The sequence below is a fragment of the Girardinichthys multiradiatus genome, chromosome 2, assembly GCF_021462225.1.
Source record: "Girardinichthys multiradiatus isolate DD_20200921_A chromosome 2, DD_fGirMul_XY1, whole genome shotgun sequence".
Classification (NCBI taxonomy): Eukaryota; Metazoa; Chordata; class Actinopteri; order Cyprinodontiformes; family Goodeidae; genus Girardinichthys; species Girardinichthys multiradiatus.
Genome location: NC_061795.1, coordinates 39,661,989 through 39,682,324, shown reverse-complemented (window position 1 = coordinate 39,682,324; position 20,336 = coordinate 39,661,989). Strand labels below are relative to the sequence as shown.

Genomic DNA, 20,336 nt, shown 5'->3' with positions numbered 1-20,336 from the left:
AATCAAACTTTAATGGGTTTTGATTTTATGTGATAAATCATCAAAAAAGTAAAAATCAAACAAACAAATTCAAATCTAAAGATAACCTTAATAAAATCAAGTGCAACAAATTGTATTTAGATGTCACCTAATAAGTAAATAGGGTCCATGTTTTGGACATGTTTAAATGTCAGTATTAAACCAGTTGTTTTGTGTCAAAGTTTTGTCACAGAACATTAGAGAACAAACAGTTGTTAGAATTATGATTATTGATTAATTAATATTTATCAATAATTATAATTAAAAATCATAATTTGAGAAAATGTATTTCTAAATCAAAAATCCTCATTTATGAATCGAAACCAGAGATGTCTTCTGGTGTTGTAATTGTGGCTCAACGCCTTTGATAATTACAACCGTTAAATACTCAGTAATAATTGATAACTATTACCAGAGATGTCACTGTTTAATCCACCGTTTCTGCCGAAACGTGGGGAACTTATTTTGACTGACAAATCACTCTTGCACAAAATAAACACAAAACGCCTTCTCTTTATATACATGAAAATGTATTAACCCAATCAGCCTGATACAATCAACTCTTCGATCCAATAATCTTCACCTACTCAAACATGCAAAGTTCTACACAAAAGGGTAAAATATCTAACTAAACAAAATAAAGCAAAACAGCAGTGTGGAATCAACCAGCAGTTATGGCAAAAGTGATAATATGACAAGGGAATATGGTGTTGAACGAAGCTTTGGGAGCGCAGCCCGCCAGAAAGTGTAGCTCAGTGAGATGCACAGTCATAAAACTTCCCCCACCGCTGGGGATGTTACAGAACACAAAGGGTTATAAAACTTTTGGCGGCAACTCATAAAACATGAAGTTGAAGACAAAGAAAATGGTTGATTTTCACCATAAGGTTATTATAGCGGTCCAGTTTCACAGCGGACCTGCTCTCAGGTGTTCGCACAGTAAAAGCACAATCATGCGAGACTCTGCGGCCTCAGAAAACAACAGTAATCACGTTTCAAAAGAACAATGGCATGCACATACAATTCAGAACACAGACTATAAGTGGCTATTCTACATCGCACTAAAACCTACTCTACCCTGCCCACGCTATTCGTAATAAAGAAATAAAAATAAAAGGTGGATTTTACTTGAAGTCTTCCTTCTGGGGCAGCAAGTGAGAGAAAAAAAAAGGGGTCAAGAAAGTGGTCAATCTCCGTCCTTTGGCCTCCTTGGCGAAAAGGAAAAATATGATCTGACCGTCAGCAGTCGACTGGCACAAAACAAGGAGGGAAAGTTGCGTCTCCTTGAAACTCCGTGTTTTTTTGGTTACGTGTAAACTCACGTCTTCAATCTGCAAAGTGAAATTTCTGGCCTTCTTATTCCAGAAACCTCTTTCATGAATTTTTTGTTGGCCAACGAAGGAGAATAAATGAAGAATCCATGTGGGACCGCTTCTTCTCCAGAGATGCGTTCAATTACTGGTCCGGTTTCTAGCGTGAAAAGCAAAACTTTAAAGGGGCCACCTTCATTTATGCTTTCCATGACGTCAGACTCGGGACGCCCCGTCATGTCAGCCGCGGTGGCCGCTGGGATTTGTAGTAGCGGGCTATTCTGGGATACAAAATGACCGATGACCCCAAACGGCCTGGTAGCGTCCAGCAACGTGCAAATGGTCCAATATTCAGCACAACATGTGGTCCAACACAGTATCAAAGATGACAGAGAAGCACAGTTGGGACATTAAAAAATATCTCAAGCTTAGGGTGTCGTAGACAGAAATTTTCAATTCAGAATCCGAAAATGATATTGCACCTCTGCAAACCTACTAAAACAATATAGTCGATGCAGGAAGAATATTAAGCATCAAAACAAACCTAGGCCCATAGTAACTCTGGAGGAGCAGCAGAAATCCACAGCTCAGGTGAAAGAATCTTTTGCCTGGACAACTATTAGTCATGCACTCTTAAAAATCTGGCCTTTTATGCAAAAGTGATAGGAAGTAAGCCATTGTTTAAAGAAGTCATCTTTGCAGTTTGCCACATGCCATGAAGGGGACACAGCAAAGATGAAGAAAGGTGCTCTGCTCAGATGAGGCAGAAATTGAACTTTTCAATATCCAAGTAAATTGCTACGTGTGCCGAAAAATTACAACACACCATCATCCCCACTGTGAAACATGGTGATGGCAGAATCATGCTGTGGGTGGGCTTTTCTTTAGCAGGGATAGGAAAGCTGGCGAGAGTACAGGGAAAGATGAATGGCATTATATACAGGGTAATCCTGGAAGAAAATCGGTCAGAGGCTGAAAAAGACTGGAGGTTAAGATTTAATTTTCAAACATGAAGATGACCCTAAACATACAGCCAGAGGTACAATGGAATGGTTTAGATCAAAGCATATTAATGTATTAGAATGGAACTACATTGAGTTGACTAGCTGTGGCAGTGCTTAACAATTGCTTGGCAGAAATTCCAGTCTCTAGCTGTGCAAAGTTTGTAGACATGCCTCAGAAGACTGGCAGCTGTAACTTCAGCATAATGTGGTTCTAACAAAGTATTGACCCATAGGGCTGAATACAAAAGCAAACCAAATTTTTTATTTAGAAAACAAAGTTTGAAATTTCCATTTCCTTTTCTTCCAAATTGTGCTCAACTTTGTGTTGGTCAATCCCATAAAATGCACAATAAAACTAAAGGTTTGTATTTTTATTGTGTATGTGAAGAAATACAAGGGGTCTGAATACCTTAGCAAGACAGTGTGTCCAGACAGTATCTTGTCTGCAGCCGAAGGCAGTCAAACTGATCTCAGTTTGGAGAATCATACAGGTCCTTCTCAAAATATTAGCATATTGTGATAAAGTTCATTATTTTCCATAATGTCATGATGAAAATTTAACATTCATATATTTTAGATTCATTGCACACTAACTGAAATATTTCAGGTCTTTTATTGTCTTAATACGGATGATTTTGGCAAACAGCTCGTGAAAACCCAAAATTCCTATCTCACAAAATTAGCATATTTCATCCGACCAATAAAAGAAAAGTGTTTTTAATACAAAAAACGTCAACCTTCAAATAATCATGTACAGTTATGCACTCAATACTTGGTCGGGAATCCTTTTGCAGAAATGACTGCTTCAATGTGTTGTGGCATGGAGGCAATCAGCCTGTGGCACTGCTGAGGTCTTATGGAGGCCCAGGATGCTTCGATAGCGGCCTTTAGCTCATCCAGAGTGTTGGGTCTTGAGTCTCTCAACGTTCTCTTCACAATATCCCACAGATTCTCTATGGGGTTCAGGTCAGGAGAGTTGGCAGGCCAATTGAGCACAGTGATACCATGGTCAGTAAACCATTTACCAGTGGTTTTGGCACTGTGAGCAGGTGCCAGGTCGTGCTGAAAAATGAAATCTTCATCTCCATAAAGCTTTTCAGCAGATGGAAGCATGAAGTGCTCCAAAATCTCCTGATAGCTAGCTGCATTGACCCTGCCCTTGATAAAACACAGTGGACCAACACCAGCAGCTGACACGGCACCCCAGACCATCACTGACTGTGGGTACTTGACACTGGACTTCTGGCATTTTGGCATTTCCTTCTCCCCAGTCTTCCTCCAGACTCTGGCACCTTGATTTCCGAATGACATGCAGAATTTGCTTTCATCCGAAAAAAGTACTTTGGACCACTGGGCAACAGTCCAGTGCTGCTTCTCTGTAGCCCAGGTCAGGCGCTTCTGCCGCTGTTTCTGGTTCAAAAGTGGCTTGACCCGGGGAATGCGGCACCTGTAGACCATTTCCTGCACACGCCTGTGCACGGTGGCTCTGGATGTTTCTACTCCAGACTCAGTCCACTGCTTCCGCAGGTCCCCCAAGGTCTGGAATCGGCCCTTCTCCACAATCTTCCTCAGGGTCCGGTCACCTCTTCTCGTTGTGCAGCGTTTTCTGCCACACTTTTTCCTTCCCACAGACTTCCCACTGAGGTGCCTTGATACAGCACTCTGGGAACAGCCTATTCGTTCATAAATTTCTTTCTGTGTCTTACCCTCTTGCTTGAGGGTGTCAATAGTGGCCTTCTGGACAGCAGTCAGGTCGGCAGTCTTACCCATGATTGGGGTTTTGAGTGATGAACCAGGCTGGGAGTTTTAAAGGCCTCAGGAATCTTTTGCAGGTGTTTAGAGTTAACTCGTTGATTCAGATGATTAGGTTCATAGCTCGTTTAGAGACCCTTTTAATGATATGCTAATTTTGTGAGATAGGAATTTTGGGTTTTCATGAGCTGTATGCCAAAATCATCTGTATTAAGACAATAAAAGACCTGAAATATTTTAGTTAGTGTGCAATGAATCTAAAATATATGAATGTTAAATTTACATCATGACATTATGGAAAATAATGAACTTTATCACAATATGCTAATATTTTGAGAAGGACCTGTACGTGTGAGTATTGAGCCAATTAATGCCATTTTAAACAAGTTTTGTAGCTGTTGGACTTTCATCTGAAGCAATAGGCAAAACAAAACCTCTGTAAATGAGAAGAGCCTACTGGTTCAGTATTGAAATTTTCGTATTCAGTGAGTGAAGACATTCATGTTGCTGGTCAGAATACTTCTGAGTCAGCATCCTGGCTCATCTGAAAGCATGGTCTTTTCCGATGGGAGTCATTCCCTCCTGCAGCACTGTTTTTCTTTATTGATTGGGGAACAGCAAATAAAGAAAGCGCTCACTTTTCATTCATTAATGTCCTGAGCCTGTTGGACAAATTCCCCCTCCCACATTTAATTAGCATTCCTCTGCTGCGTCAGATCATTGCGATTTAGTGATGGTGGGCATGAGGAAACTGCTGATGCAGCTGATGTGAATTTCTGCTCCACTGCTCACAGCATCTTGCAGCATTAATATTTCAGGTTTTACAGTAAAGGCTAAGAGTCTTGCTAAGCTATTTGAAGACATGCATCCTTTTGACTGGTTGTATTGGGTGTGTGTTTATGCACTCTCACCTTTTCCTCTCACTTCAGGCACCTTCAATCGGTTCCCAACAAAGCCTTTCAGCATGTGAAGGTGGACACACTGTGCCAGCCCGAGACCATCTCCTCTGTAGCGGTGCCAGGTTAGTAAAATGGCAATAAAACCATAGAAAATTTACTTTATGGTCTTGACCTTTGCTCAAAGGTATAGCCCTTCAATTTTAGATCACTATGTCAAAAGCCAGTTTCTTTTCTATTTAACAGTAAAACATCCATCATTTTAATGACGAAGGGACTGAAAGGTAGACTTGATGTGGAGCTGCACAGCCTTGACTTAACATGAGGAATAATTGTCTTAAAGCAATGCTGGCAAGAAACTGACTTTCAACCAACTTCGCCAGCAGTTAAATCATGTCATTTGACAATAAATTACTGCCAGCACGGCTGCTGCCTTTGCACCAGATGATATATTTGTCATCTTTTATGGTTATATACTGAGCAAAAGTAAAATTTTTCTTTATATTTTCCTTTTAGGCTTTCTGAAGGTAATTTTTTTTTGTTACTTTGGTAGTAATCCTCCATTTTCAGTCTAATACCATTAAAAAGTATTTGTTCTGAAAGAATTTTTCATCCACCCTGAATGTTTTAAATCTAAAACAGTTTTTATACCAGACAAGATAACGAGAGTAAATACAAAAAGCATTTTGCATTTATTAAGGCGAAAAGACTATTCAAACCACCCTGGCCCTGTCTGAAAATATTTTCCTACTTGTTAAATCACTAACTAACTTTGTTTTTTTGGTTTAATTTAACTGCCATTCCTGTGAAACAAAATATTTACACACCGGATGAAGAGAAGTAACCTTTTTGTTTCTCACCATCTGATTTAAAGTCAGAATACACTTTGGCGATTTAGTCCAGTTACCTTCAACATAATTTTATTTACAAATTTTTTGTGAGAATCTCAACATAATTTTTTTTACAAAATGTTAGTGAGAATCTCATACAGACAGACAATTTTAGTGGAATTGCCTTTTAAAGTGCATGACATGGGTCAAATGTTTTGGGTATCCTTCCAAAAGAGCGGTTTTTATCACCTTGGAAATATCTCTAAAGTGAGAAGAATGCTTTCAAAATCAGATCTTGAAATGTTCACCCATGCTTTCATCTCATCCTGCATTGATTATTGTAATTCTGTTTTCACTTGTTTCAACATGTCAGCTTTAAACAGACTTCAGATGGTAAAGAAATTCTGCTGCCAGACTTTTGATTGGTTAATCTAGAATGACCCTGTGGGGGGTCGTTTGCATTGTAGAACCCTCAGACAGGATGACAAAACCCAGCAATTAGGAGGACCATAAGATGAAAAAAAGCAACAACAGGCTTCATCAGTTTTCCAGAGCTCTGTGTTTTTTTTTCATTTAATTTCTTTCATAAAAAATGTGCACCATCAGCTCACCAGTGCAGATTTCTGGTACAGGTATCTTGCATCACAGGTCAGGTAGAAAAATAACTTTGGCACAACCCATCTCAACAAAGACAAGAAAAAACCCTAAAAAATAAAGGGAACACTTAAATAACACATCCTAGATCTGAATGAATGAAATATTCTCATTGAATACTTTGTTCTGTACTAAGTTGACAAGAAAATCAACTGGAGGCCATTGGTTAATAAACACACAAAATTAAAGTGGAAAAACACACTCCAGGCTGATCCAACTTTGATGTAATGTCCTTAAAACAAGTCAAAATGAGGCTCAGTATTTTGTGTGTCCTCCACGTGCCTGTATGACCTCCCTACAACGCCTGGACATGCTCCTGATGAGACTGCCGATGGTCTCCCGAGGGAACTAAAGCATCCGCCAACTCCTGGACAGTCTGTGGTGCAACGTGACGTTGGTGGATGGAGCGAGACATGATGTCCCAGATGTGCGCAATCGGATTAAAGGTCTGGGGAACGGGCGGGCCAGTCCATAGCTTCACTGTCTTCATCTTGCAGGAACTGCTGACACACTCCAACCACATGAGGTCTAGCATTGTCCTGCATTAGATCTGAATGAATGGAACCCAGGGCCAACCGCACCAGCATATGATCTCACAAGGGGTCTTAGGATCTCATCTCGGTACCTAATGGCAGTCAGGCTACCTCTGGCAAGCACGTGGAGTCCTCATGGAGTCGGTTTCTAACCGTTTGTGCAGACACATGCACATTTGTGGCCTGCTGGAGGTCATTTTGCAAGGCTCCGGCAGTGCTCCTCCTGTTCCTCCTTGCACAAAGGCGGAGGTAGCGGTCCTGCTGCTGTGTTGTTGCCCTCCTACGGCCTCCTCCACGTCTCCTGGTGTACTGGCCTGTCTCCTGGTAGCGCCTCTAGGCTCTGGACACTACGCTGACAGACACAGCAAATCTTGCAACAGCTCACATTGATGTGCCATCCTGGATGAGCTGCACTACCTGAGCCACTTGTGTGGGTTGTAGAGTCTGTCTCATGCTACCACGAGTGTGAAAGCACCACCAACATTCAAAAGTGACCAAAACATCAGCCAGAAAGCATCGATACTGAGAAGTGGTCTGTGGTCACCACCTGCAGAACCACTCCTTTATTGAGTGTGTCTTGCTAATCACCAAAGATTTCCCCCTGTTGTCTATTCTATTTGCACAACAGCTGTGAAATTGATTGTCAGTCAGTGTTGCTTCCTAAGTGGACAGTTTGATTTCACAGAAGTTAGATTTACTTGGAGTTATATTTTGTTGTTTAAGTGTTCCCTTTATTTTTTTGAGCAGTGTATATAGGGATGCTACCACTCTTCAAATTCAAGGGGGATTTCCCTTAAGCAAAACAGCTACATAAGCTATCAGAATTGCTCAGAAGTCATTTTAAACACACTTGGCTAACAACTTATTTAAATATGCAAGTCAACAAAAAAAAAAGAGCAAATCAAAACTCAAGCTTCAGTCCATTTCAACCCTCAACTTCACCCAGTGGTCTGCCCCAATGAGATGGATGATTATGGAAGTCCCTCCAGGTGAAGTCATTAGACTGCCATCATTTGAGCACTCCATGAAGCCAGTCCCCAGGAAATGGACCTCAAAGAAAAAGAAGTTAATCATCAAAATAAAACATAACAATACCAACTTGCTATTAGTGTTTGTGTGTGCTTCACCTTAGTGAGGGAGATGCTTCCCAGCACCTTCACATCTCTCCCCTCCCTCGGGAGGCTCGCCACTCACGTTGTGAGACAAAAAGTCAGCCACTTTGTTTTGGCTGCCTGGTCGATATTGGATGGAGAACCGGTATGGTTGTAAAGACAGGAACTAGCGTGTTACCCTGCTGTTGGTATCTTTCATCCTCTCCAACCACTGCAGCGCCTTATGATCTGTTTCCAACTTGAACTCCCTTCCAAGCAGGTAATATTTCAGTGTGTCAATAGCCCATTTCATAGCCAAACACTCCAACTCTACTGCTGAATACCGGGTATCTCTTGGAAACAGTTTCCTGCTTATAAATGCTATTGGTTTCTGGTCTTCTCTCTCGCCTTGTAATAGGAATGCACAGGCTCACAGCACAAGGCCTCCTTCAGATCTTTGAAGGCCTTCTCTTGCTCTTCTCCCCAGACCCATTTTGTTTTTGCTGCACTGGTATGGTCCAACAACGTTGAAGCCCTCTCTGAGATGTTAGGGATAAAGCGACGGTACTAACTCACTAAGCCAAGGAAGGATTTTACTTGTTTACATGTGTTGGGCCTCTCCCTCATTCAGATTGCCTCCACTTTGTCCTCAATGGGCTTTAGAAGTCCACGACCAATCCTATACCCCAGATACTGAAGCTCTTGCTTTGCCACAGCACACTTCTTTGGGTTTACCTTCAGTCCTGCTTCCTTTATTTTCCCAAAATGGCTTCTAGATGACCCCAGTGGGCCCACCACCTGCAGGGGGAACTGTGAGGGACTGGTGCAAAGAGGATTGGGCGGCGGACGAAGGTGGACACCTCGGCGGCCCGATCCCCGGATGCTTAGGCTGGCTCTAGGGACATGGAATGTCACCTCGCTGGGGGGGAAGGAGCCTGAGCTGGTGCGGGAGGTCGAGAGATATCGACTAGAAATAGTCGGGCTCGCCTCCACGCACAGCGTGGGCTCTGGAACCCATCTCCTTGAGAGGGGTTGGACTCTCTTCTACTCTGGAGTGGCCCGCGGGGAGAGGCGGCGGGCTGGTGTGGGTTTGCTTGTTGCCCCCCAGCTCAGCCGTCTCGTTTTGGGGTTTACCCCAGTGGATGAGAGGGTCGCATCCCTGCGCCTTCGGGTTGGGGACAGGTCTCTGACTATCATTTCGGCCTACGGGCCGAGTGGTAGTGCGGAGTACCCGGCCTTCTTGGCGTCCCTGTCGGGGGTGCTGGATAGTGCCCCTCCTGGGGACTCCGTTATTCTGTTGGGGGACTTCAACGCCCACGTGGGAAACGACAGTGACACCTGGAGAGTTGTGATTGGAAGGAATGGCCTCCCCGATCTGAATCCAAGCGGTGTTTTGCTATTGGACTTCTGTGCTAGTCACGGATTGTCCATAATGAACACCATGTTCGAACATAAGGGTGTCCATCAGTGCACTTGGCACCAGGATACACTAGGCAGGAGGTCAAAGATCAACTTTGTTGTCGTATCATCAGACCTTCGGCCGCATGTTTTGGACACTCGGGTGAAGAGAGGGGCTGAGCTGTCCACTGATCACCACCTGGTGGTGAGTTGCATCCGCTGGAGGAGGAGAAAGCCGGACAGACTTGGCAGGCCCAAGCACATAGTGAGGGTCTGCTGGGAACGTCTGGCAGAGCCCTCGGCCAGGGATGTATTCAACTCTCACCTCCGGGAGAGCTTTGACCAGATTCTGAGGGATGTTGGAGACGTAGAGTCCAAATGGACCATGTTCTCCACATCTATTGTCGATGCTGCTGCCCGTAGCTGCGGCCGTAAGGTCTGCGGTGCCTGTCGCAGCGGCAATCCCCGAACCCGGTGGTGGACACCGGCAGTAAGGGACGCTGTCAAGCTGAAGAAGGAGTCCTATCGGCTGTGGTTGGCTTGTGGGACTCCTGAGGCGGCTGACGGGTACCGTGGGGCCAAGCATGCCGCAGCCCGGGCGGTGGCACAGGCAAAAACTCGGACTTGGGAGGAGTTCGGTGAGGCCATGGAGAAGGACTACCGGTTGGCCCCAAAGCGATTCTGGCAAACCGTCCGGCGCCTCAGGAGGGGGAAGCAGTGCTTCGCCAACACTGTTTACAGTGGGGGTGGGGAGCTGCTGACCTCGACTGGGGACATTATCGGCCGGTGGAAGGAGTACTTTGAGGATCTCCTCAATCCTGCCATCACGCATTCCCTGGTGGAAACAGAGGCTGGGGACTCGGGGTTGGACTCTTTCATCACCCAGGCTGAAGTCACCGAGGTGGTTAAAAAGCTCCGCGGTGGCAGGGCTTCGGGGTTGGATGAGATCCGCCCTGAGTACCTCAAGTCTTTCGATGTTGTGGGGCTGTCATGGTTGACACGCCTCTTCAACATTGCGTGGCGGACGGGGACAGTGCCTTTGGATTGGCAGATTGGGGTGGTGGTCCCCCTTCATAAGAAGTGTGACCGGAGGGTGTGTTCCACCTACAGGGGGATCACACACCTCAGCCTCCCTGGTAAGGCCTACGCCAGGGTATTGGAGAGGAGAGTCTGGCCGATAGTCGAACCCCGGCTTCAGGGGTTCACTGTGTCCCTCGTGATGCCCTGTGGGGGGTGCTCCAGGAGTATGGAATTGGGGGCCCTTTACTAGGGGCCATCCGGTCTCTGTACAAGCGGAGCAGGAGTTTGGTTCGCATTGCCGGCACCAAGTCGGACTTGTTCCCGGTGCATGTTGGACTCCGGCAGGGCTGCCCTTTGTCACCGGTCCTGTTCATAACTTTTATGGACAGGATTTCTAGGCGCAGCCAAGGGCCGGAGGGGGTCTGGTTTGGGGACCAGAGGATTTCGTCTCTTCTTTTTGCAGATGACGTGGTCCTGCTGGCCCCATCTAGCCAAGACCAACAGCATGCACTGGGGCGGTTCGCAGCCGAGTGTGAAGCGGCTGGGATGAAGATCAGCTCCTCCAAGTCCGAGGCCATGGTTCTCGACCGGAAAAGGGTGGCTTGTCCTCTTCAGGTTTGAGGGGAGTTCCTGCCTCAAGTGGAGGAGTTTAAGCATCTCGGGGTCTTGTTCACGAGTGAGGGAAGAATGGAGCAGGAGATCGACAGACGGATCGGTGCGGCTGCCACAGTAATGGGGGCGCTGTGCCGGTCCGTTGTGGTGAAGAGAGAGCTGAGCTGAAAAGCGAAGCTCTCGATTTACCGGTCGGTCTACGTTCCTACCCTCACCTATGACAATGAACTTTGGGTCATGACCGAAAGAACGAGATCCCGGATACAAGCGGCTGAAATGAACTTCCTCCGTAGGGTGGCCGGGCACTCCCTTAGTGATAGGGTGAGGAGCTCGGCCATCCAGGAGGGGCTCGTAGTAGAGCCGCTGCTTCTCCACATCGAGAGGAGCCAGTTGAGGTGGCTCGGGCATCTATACCGGATGCCTCCTGGACGCCTTCCTCGGGAGGTGTTCCAGGCACGTCCCACCGGGAGGAGGCCCAGGGGACGGCCCAGGACACGCTGGAGGGACTATGTCTCTCGGCTGGCCTGGGAACGCCTTGGGCTCCCTCCGGAGGAGCTGGAGGAGGTGTCTGGGGAGAGGGACGTCTGGGCGTCTCTGCTGAGTCTGCTGCCCCCGCGACCCGGTCCCGGATAAAGCGGAAGACAACGAGTACGAGGGGCTTCTAGATGAGTCAGATGTTCCTGCCAAGAAGAACTGTAAATAATTATCTCATCCAGATAGGCAGCAGCAAGTTTATCCATACCTGCCAATACTTTATTCATCAACCTTTGAAAGGTGGCAGGTGCACCATGAAGGCCAAAGGGCATCTTTGTAAATTGCCACAATCCTTGTGGGGTCCTAAATGCAGTGAGAGGCTTTGCAGCATCTGACAATGGCACCTGCCAATACCCGTTACAAAGATCTAAAGTAGTTAAGAACTTGGCCTGGCCCACTCGTTCAGTTAAATCCTCCAGTCTTGGCAATGGGTATGCATCAAATTCAGATTGTGCATTTACTTTTCTGAAGTCAGTACAGAACCTGATACTTCCATCTTTCTTGACCACCAGTACGATAGGATTGCTCCATTCACTGTTTGAAGGCTCGATAACCCCCATTTCCAACATAAGACCAATCTCCTCCTCCAATACTGGCAATAATTTCTGTACATTCTCTGTCTTATTGGTACACTTTCTTTCAGGTGGATGTCATGCTGCACCAGGTTTGTTGACCCAGGTTTCTTCTAAAAAAAGATCTGGCAGAATAATGGAATACAATTCTTCCTGCTGAGTTACAGATAGAGCAGAGTTCAGTCCAACAGAAGTAAATTCACCAACATCTTCCTCCTCAGCTACAGCACGCACAACGTTTGGACTTTAATCTGACTGAGACTTAGGTGTCCTAAAGGCCAGAATGCACAGTACAGGTCTTTTCTGGTCATTAGTCTGGTCTCTACAGTCTCATCCGGGAGGAGGTAATGCTGCAAGTCACTTGCAGCATTACACTGACTGGATGCAATCTGCTGGATTTCCTTAGACAGAAAAACTTTTTATCCAATTTGAATAAATAACTAACTCTGACTGCACTGTTCAATTGTTAGGATTAATTGGAATGTATGTACCTGACTGTTGTGAAGAGCCTTGAGACAACATGTGTTGTGAATTGGCGCTATATATATATATAAAACTGAATTGAATTGAATTAGGACACCTAACGCGTAGGACACCTTCTGTTGGGTCTTTAAGCTCTTTGTTACCAACAGCCTTATATTAAAACACATTTTGTTCCTATTATTTTAGCTGAAGCAGTTTGACAGAGAAAAACAGATTTAAGCACCAACAAGTTTGTTTCCTGAGGGGTTTTTAATTCACTAACCAGTCTTCCCTCCCCTATGAAGGACATATTTTTTTTTTAAACATCTGATTTTTTTTCCCGTGTGTAATATTTAAATTTTCCCAAAACAACTGAATGTTGGTTTTTATTAGATGCAAGACAATCACCTAAAATGAGACTAGAAATATAAATGTGTAATAAATCTATATAACGAGTTTCACTTTCTAAATTGAAATGGGAAATAAATGTACATCCCAATAATATTCTAGTTTTAAATGCACCTGTTAACTGCAAGTTGATATAACCCGACTCAATCACCGAGCAATAATCAGTACATTTAACCAGAATCTTGAGCATTCAGTTGTTTGGCTGAAGACGTTTAGTGAAACTTTTTTACATGTATTTTGTCAATCTCAAAGTTTCTTCTAAACTTCTTCCTTGTTCCTTTCTGCAGCCGCCTGGTGCAGCGTGAACAGGGATTGAGCATGAAGATTGTCCACAACACGCCAAGACTCCTCCTGGACACTTTCCACTTCTTCTTTTACTCCCTCCTCCAACCTGTTTACTACCCCCCTCCTCCATCTCTTTTTGTAAATACATGTTTACATAGTGTAAAGGAAGGGTGTCATCTGCAGTGAAAAATGAACAAACGGTGCATTTAACAACATGAGAATACAAAAAGACGTGTTTGCGTTGGGATAATTTGATGTTTAAAGTAGCTCTGAGCCACTTTGAGGTGGGGTTTATGTAGCAAGGAATATAAGGTTGTTAGTCATGTAGCAAATTCTGTTTTTCAGTTATCCATCTGAATATTTTATTTTTTACACTTTATAAGTTTGCCTCTCCATAAACTGCTTTTCCCTGCAACTTTCATTAACAACTTGCTGCTAACTCTACATTTATGAAAACATTACCCTCACCTCGGCCATTTTAAGGTCACAGTGAACGGATTAGGACCATCAGCAGCCATAAATGTCAATTTAGTTTGCAATCTCAGGAAAAATGCAAACCTCTGACAGCTGGCTCACTAGTTTATGCAATAGAGCTGGAAATAAATTCAGTTTTCTCATTATAAAAAGGACAGAAGAAAATTTGACTTTAGCAGCTCCCAACAGGCTCACTTTTCATTCATGTCGAGTGGATCTTTATTAATTTTTTATATGATTTTTCTGATACGAAATTTGGGTTTAATTCATGTTGCAAGTGTTGATGATGATGGACAGTTGGGAACAGTTAGGTCTTCAACTCCACATATTAAAACCTTCTAGGAAGAATGCTGCAGTATGCATTGCATCCTTGTCAATCTTAATTCAAAGAGCAGCAAACTAACTGGGAAGAAAATTAACTTCCATGCATACAGCTCAGAAACAGCAGTATTTTCAGGGTGCTGCATGTCTGATTTTCCTTGATCCTCCAAACTGTTGCTACATATTTTACTGGGCTTTAAACTGACCCTTTGCGTCCTAATTAATTAGCACTCCTAATTTTCATACCTCAGTCTAGCCAATCTCCAGCAGACCCATCTTTAAAACATGTTAGTCTATGTGACAAAACTAAGAATTTGTTATGTTAAGGAGCTTCTTGATGAAAAATGGCTGCTGTGGGTGTAATGTGTAAATACGATTTTACAAACCTGTGCAACATGACAAGACGACAGGCATCTTGTGGTGAGGAAGAACCTGAAAGGTTTCAACCAAAAGATGTCAGTTTTCACAAAGATTCAGTGACACATTTCCATTCATCATTTTTCATATAGCTTCATTTCAATCACAACTTAAGAGCAGGTTAATTTATTTTTTGCTGGGAAAAGGATTTAGTAGAAAGAAAAAGTCAAGCACCTTGCTGCTTTTCATGCAACTGACTTGTTTAACTTTTTGCCTTGTTGTAAAGCTGGTGATGGGTAGCTCATATTAGCCGTGACTGTCTAGCAGATGATGTAGGTATAAAAATGCAGTGTTCTGTTCTGATTATATTTGTATTTATTGACACGTCTCAGTGATATGATGTAAATTCTTCCTCTGTGAAAGTGGTTTTAAAGGTGCAGCGGGTTCTCTTCGGTTTGTTTAATATCTGTAACAATAAACTGATTTTAAAGCCTTAAACTTAAAAAACAAAAATCATGGTTGAGCAGATTTTAAAAGTTTGCAGGAATTTTGTCTAATTCAAAGTAAATGCTCCTTTTGTGTGAGCATGTCTCTGCATACACAAAAGGAACAAGTTTGTGTCAAATAGACTTTTGTTCATGAACATTACAGAAACAAACCCTGACATATGATCACATTTACACTATGTATTTCACTTTTAGTATGAAGAAGCACTAAAACCAATGAGTACAGTTATTGTCAAAAAGCCCTGATGTAAGAGTTCACATACCTGCATGGGTGCTTTTCCACAAAATACTCCACTTAAATGAAAAAAACTGTGATTATGTGAAAAAGATGAGTCTAGGGTTTCTTTCTGGTTTTTGGGAGTCTGATCAGACCACTTACCCACTTTCACTTGGGCTGAAATGAAGGATACCACCACCATCTGCCTGCCACTGTAAAACAATCAGACTCAAAAAGCACAATGTAAAAAAAAAAGAAAGTTAATATAATGACTTTAACATGAAGGTATTTAGAAATCTGTAGTATTATCATTTGCTTCTATTTCAACCATGTTTGACTTACTTTCATTTGCCTTTCCTTTCGAAGAGTGACAATAGTAGAAAGTCTGGAATCCAGCACCGTTTCCTCCTTTTAGGGCGCTGGGCTGCCCTGAGCAGAGTCAGGACTCTAGGACATGCAGAAAAATAATATATGGCACCAAGAATACATTTTTCACTGAGGACTTGTAAAACAGGCATGATGCCAAGTCTGTAAAATGTCTGTAGTAACTTCTTGGAGTTTTAAAGGGACCCTGTGGAGGTTTTGATCTCTTGAGGAGCTATAAAATGCAGTTTTTACAGAAGAACTGGGACTTTTTAACAGTTACAGATTAGGTACCATTAATAAAGTCATTATAGTTGAGAAATGCCATATTTAAATATAGGGTTTTTAACAGCTGGTATTAACCCATTGCTGAGAACATATGACTCTGTGGAACAGCCTACTTTCCAAATTGCAAATAAATGTCTTGTTTGCATTCACATTAAAAAGGTTTGAAAGAGTAAATAAATCACAGGACTAATACACCCTACTCAGTAACAGCTGTGTTTAATATAAACCCGGCAAAAAATGAACTTAAATCTAATCAGAGCAAAACATAAAAGTCTACAGTGGCAGAGAGCTCGGTGTACCACAACAATGAAAACAAACACAAAGCTGTGCTCTGACTAGACAGGAACAAAAAATAATGACATGAACGTGAAAGCAAAACCTTTTCCAGGAACATAAACGTTTAACTGCCCAAACAGGGTATAAATAGGTAAATAAAACATTCATGTTTACCTGCATCACTAGAATCAACTTCATCTGCATCTTCATCAAGTCTTTGGCTCATTCACTGCAGTTTTATGCAGCTATTATTTTTCAAAACTGCGTCTGACTTGTTTAATGAGAATTATTGTCCTGATCAGGCTTAGCTTTATTATTTTATTTTCCAAGTGGACTATTTGATTTCACACACAGATCCACAAAGTCTTAGATAAACTCGTGTTTACCTCTAGATGTTTTAATGTTAGAGAGTAATCTAAAGTGATCACATCAATGCTAGCTTGCCTCCTCATTGTTTAGATGCGATTTTTATATTTTCAGACGGTCTGTTTCAAAATAAAGGAGCTATAGTGAATAATACACTGCTCACATTTACACAATTAATTGCTGATCCATACTTGTGGGTCCTCTGCTGGTCTGAGCCTAGCTTTACTTAGCATACTTATTCTTGACTAATTTAGAGCCTTTCATATGGAAATGCAGTTTAACTATTAAGAGCTGATTGTATACCTCAACAGCCTAATAACATTTAAACTCCTTGTAATGGTATGAGATTTTATAAATTAAGAAGTTGCCGAGGAAAATCTTCCATCTGTGCAGACTCCATGGAGTTCAGTTAAATCTCCTCAAAAAACTTTGATGGCAGATCTTTGTTTTTGTTTTGTTTTTTACCAAAAAACAAATTTTTTAATTTATACTTGCTTGACAATGACTGACTCAACGTTGAGGGAATTTAGATCGTTCTCTGGAGAAATCGGTAAATATAAATATTTGTTCTACCATCAAACGTGACGGCACAAAGACTACACGAAATTATTGTAATTGGATCATATTTGACAGGAGCCTAAGCTGTCGGAGCTACACTGCCAACATCAACGCCAACCTTAGCAATCTAGCTGGATAGTCAAGATAGTCAGAGAAGGATAATTATTGTAAATTTCAGGCACACAGGGAATTCCTTTGTTTTGACCATTAAATATTAATTTGTTAATGAGAAAACATGAACAGTAAACTCCTGACTATTCTAAAATTGTCTCATTTAAGACTAATTTTAAATTACAAGATAAAAATAATTCCACATTTCAGAAATATTCTCCTTGTAGTATTTAAACAGTTATTTAGTTTTGAATATTCAAGGTTTTTTGATCGGCTGTGGTTGGTATATTTGAATGGCTTATTAGAAGTTAGAATATACTACAGCTGCAATTATGATTTTATGGAAACTGTATGATAAAATGTTTATATTTCTGTCAAAGAAAATAATGGTGTGAAGGCAAATAACATCACAAAATTATGTCAGTGTCCTCAGTTTAGTAAATTTAGCTCGTTTTATTTATGCAACATGGAATTGGATGCTCAATTATATCAGTCTGAAACCTGTTTTGTGTGTTGACATTTGTTGTAAGGTTTTGAAGCAGCTATTTGTTTATGATGCATTTCCAATGTAAATTAATCCTAATTTGCTTGACTTTAGCATGGTTATATTTGATCTTTGCTGTTCATTGAGCCATTTTGAAGCCAAACAGAACTATAAAAATGCTTTGTTTTAAAGAAATCTCCACAGGGCACCTTTAAAATCTTACATTTTAAGAAAGGAATTAGTCATAATATAAATCTTGTTTGCTTTTCAGAAGAAGATGAAGTATTCTAGTAAAAACAAAAGCCATATAACGTGAATTGGTGTTTACCTACTGGTTACTGAAGCCATAAGCTTTACGGTGTTCAGTGCAGCCCACTTGCTCTAATCGAGGGTTCTGTTTTCTTGGGGTTAAAGTTGATGGTGATTGAACAGTTGAAAATTACCAGTACTGTTTCTTGTTGATACATTCCTGAACGTCCCTCAGACTGTGTTCTTTTCTACCCCCCCCCCCCCACTCCTCCTTCATACAATGAAAGAGTTATGCTGTTGAAGTGTTTTCACATAAGTATCAAGTGAATGTTCGCAGTAGGAAAAAAAAAAACGGATCCAATTTCCCTGCTGGCAACATCAGCGTCTCTCATTGAGTGATACAAAACTCCAATCAGGAATTTGCCAAACTGTACAACGTCAAGGCCATAACTCTTCCTTTCTATGGCTGTGTTCTTTTCTATCCTTCTATTGAGTGCATGTCAACTGAATGTCCAGTAATGTAGTATTAGGCCATGCTACTCTTCAATAAGTTTTGTGCATTTCTTACCTTCTTTATTTTCTAGTATTCCTATGAAAAAAAACAGACTAAAAATGTATTATATAAATACATATATGATAAGATGACATACCTGAATGAATTATCACTTTTATGGCAATGGTTGATGAAATATTAATTCCTAATGTATGTTTCAGTAAAACTGCTTTCTCTTCAAGTATAGAGACTTATTGCAGGGATGCAAGTATGATATTTGGTCTTTAAAGAATATCTTGTTGAAATTCTAGATGATGTAGAGTGATACAATTCAATAAAACTATAAAACTGAAAACTGTACTGTTGGGAGTCTTTTTGAATGAGATGAGGGGGAATTTAATGTTTATCACAGCTGGTCAGTGGCTCTTACCTGGCTGTGATGAAAACAAAAGACATTAAGAACCACCTTTGTTTTCACAACCAGAAAGTCACTTAGGATTCATGCCATTGTCACTTAAAATGTCCAATAATTCTCTGACCTTAATATTCCAGAATGTTTGTAAAGCAGGGTTTCTAAAGTTTCCAGTAAGTTCAATTTAAAAATCATCTTAATGGAAATGTTAAACACGCATTAACAGGCTTAATATCTTACTTATGGCTGCTGCTATTTGTCAAGGTAAACAGATTATATTTATAGCAGGCAATATTTCACAAAATCATTGCTATATTAAATGTCCAGCCTTTCAGTGGATGCTTTCAACTGATATGAACCAAAACTTTTACTTTGTGCCTTAAACAATGTCTGTTTTGGAGCCTCTTAAATGGCATGCATGGCTAATCTTTACAGACCATGGGAACACATTTTCTTTTAGATCTTGGCTTTAAACCGACAACCCTAACAGTCCAAGACAAATGGTACTGGTTGCCAATGTACAGAGCTGGTAAAAAAGGGTGTTTTCTGCTTACAGATTACAATGTTTTAAATCAAACAAATGTTAACCTCACAGCTGTCTTGGTAAAGAGGGAAGTTAAAATTATTTTATTTATTAAGAAAAAAGTACACATAATTGTCCTTGTGAAATCATGAATTACCTGTGATTAACCAAGTTTTTGGACTGCCAAGTTCAATTTCCCTACCCACACCGAGGCCTAATTAATAACAGACGTGTACAATCAACAAATTCACTTAAAGACAACTTGAAGTTGGCATAAAGATTGCAATAACAGACATCATGCCCCGATCTTAAGAAATTCAAGACCAGAGAAAAAGTTAATATTTATTAGTCTAATTAGGGATAAAAAGTAATTTCTAAAGCTTTGAAAAAACATAGAAAGGGATTACCTTTCCGAGAAGTGTCTCCATTTTTGACTTAAAATTATCACCATTTTCTTCAAAAATCTGAATACAGCTTGTTTTTTTAGGTACCCAAAACAATTTATTTGTACACACAAAAACATAAAACAAAATGATCCTCTATTTGAGACACTTCACGCTTTTATAGCTCAAAAACAAAAAACAGTCCTGCAAATATTCCCATTTACACATTCCTTCTCCAATCTGTACAAAATGTATAATGGATTAATATCTGTTCATTTTTGTTTTAATTGTATTCATAATTTGCATGGTTTGGTCTACAGATGCACCACTCAACCTCCCAGAGAGTTGAAAGGTTTTCCTCCATAGGCTCTGATGGGTGAACAGAAGGTCAAACACTGAAAAAGGTTTCTGGTATTTGTTAAATGCATCAAACAAAAGGACTCTATAAACTTATCAAAACATAACATGTGGGCACAGCACTGATGGTGTAGGGGTTCAACCCGCGACCATATACAGAGGCTACAGTCCTCGAAGCGGCCGTCCAGGGTTCGAGTCCCGGAGACATTTGCCAAGTGT

The 20,336-nt window shown here is 41.6% G+C and overlaps 1 protein-coding gene across 3 annotated transcripts in view; it reads left to right on the top strand.

The window, feature by feature from the left end:
* Positions 1-18,797, top strand: part of necab2 (N-terminal EF-hand calcium binding protein 2) — a 231,945-nt gene extending 213,148 nt beyond the window's left edge. For 2 of the 3 annotated variants that reach the window (XM_047345707.1, XM_047345691.1), the window contains 2 exons: positions 5,014-5,105; positions 13,382-18,797. In XM_047345707.1, the coding sequence (XP_047201663.1) occupies positions 5,014-5,105; positions 13,382-13,410 (121 nt within the window). In that variant the 3' untranslated portion in view covers positions 13,411-18,797. Of the gene's footprint in view, positions 1-5,013; positions 5,106-5,226; positions 5,444-13,381 lie in introns of those variants that run through there. The other variant, XM_047345697.1, reaches the window with a different exon arrangement.
* The last annotated feature ends 1,539 nt before the right edge of the window (positions 18,798-20,336 follow it).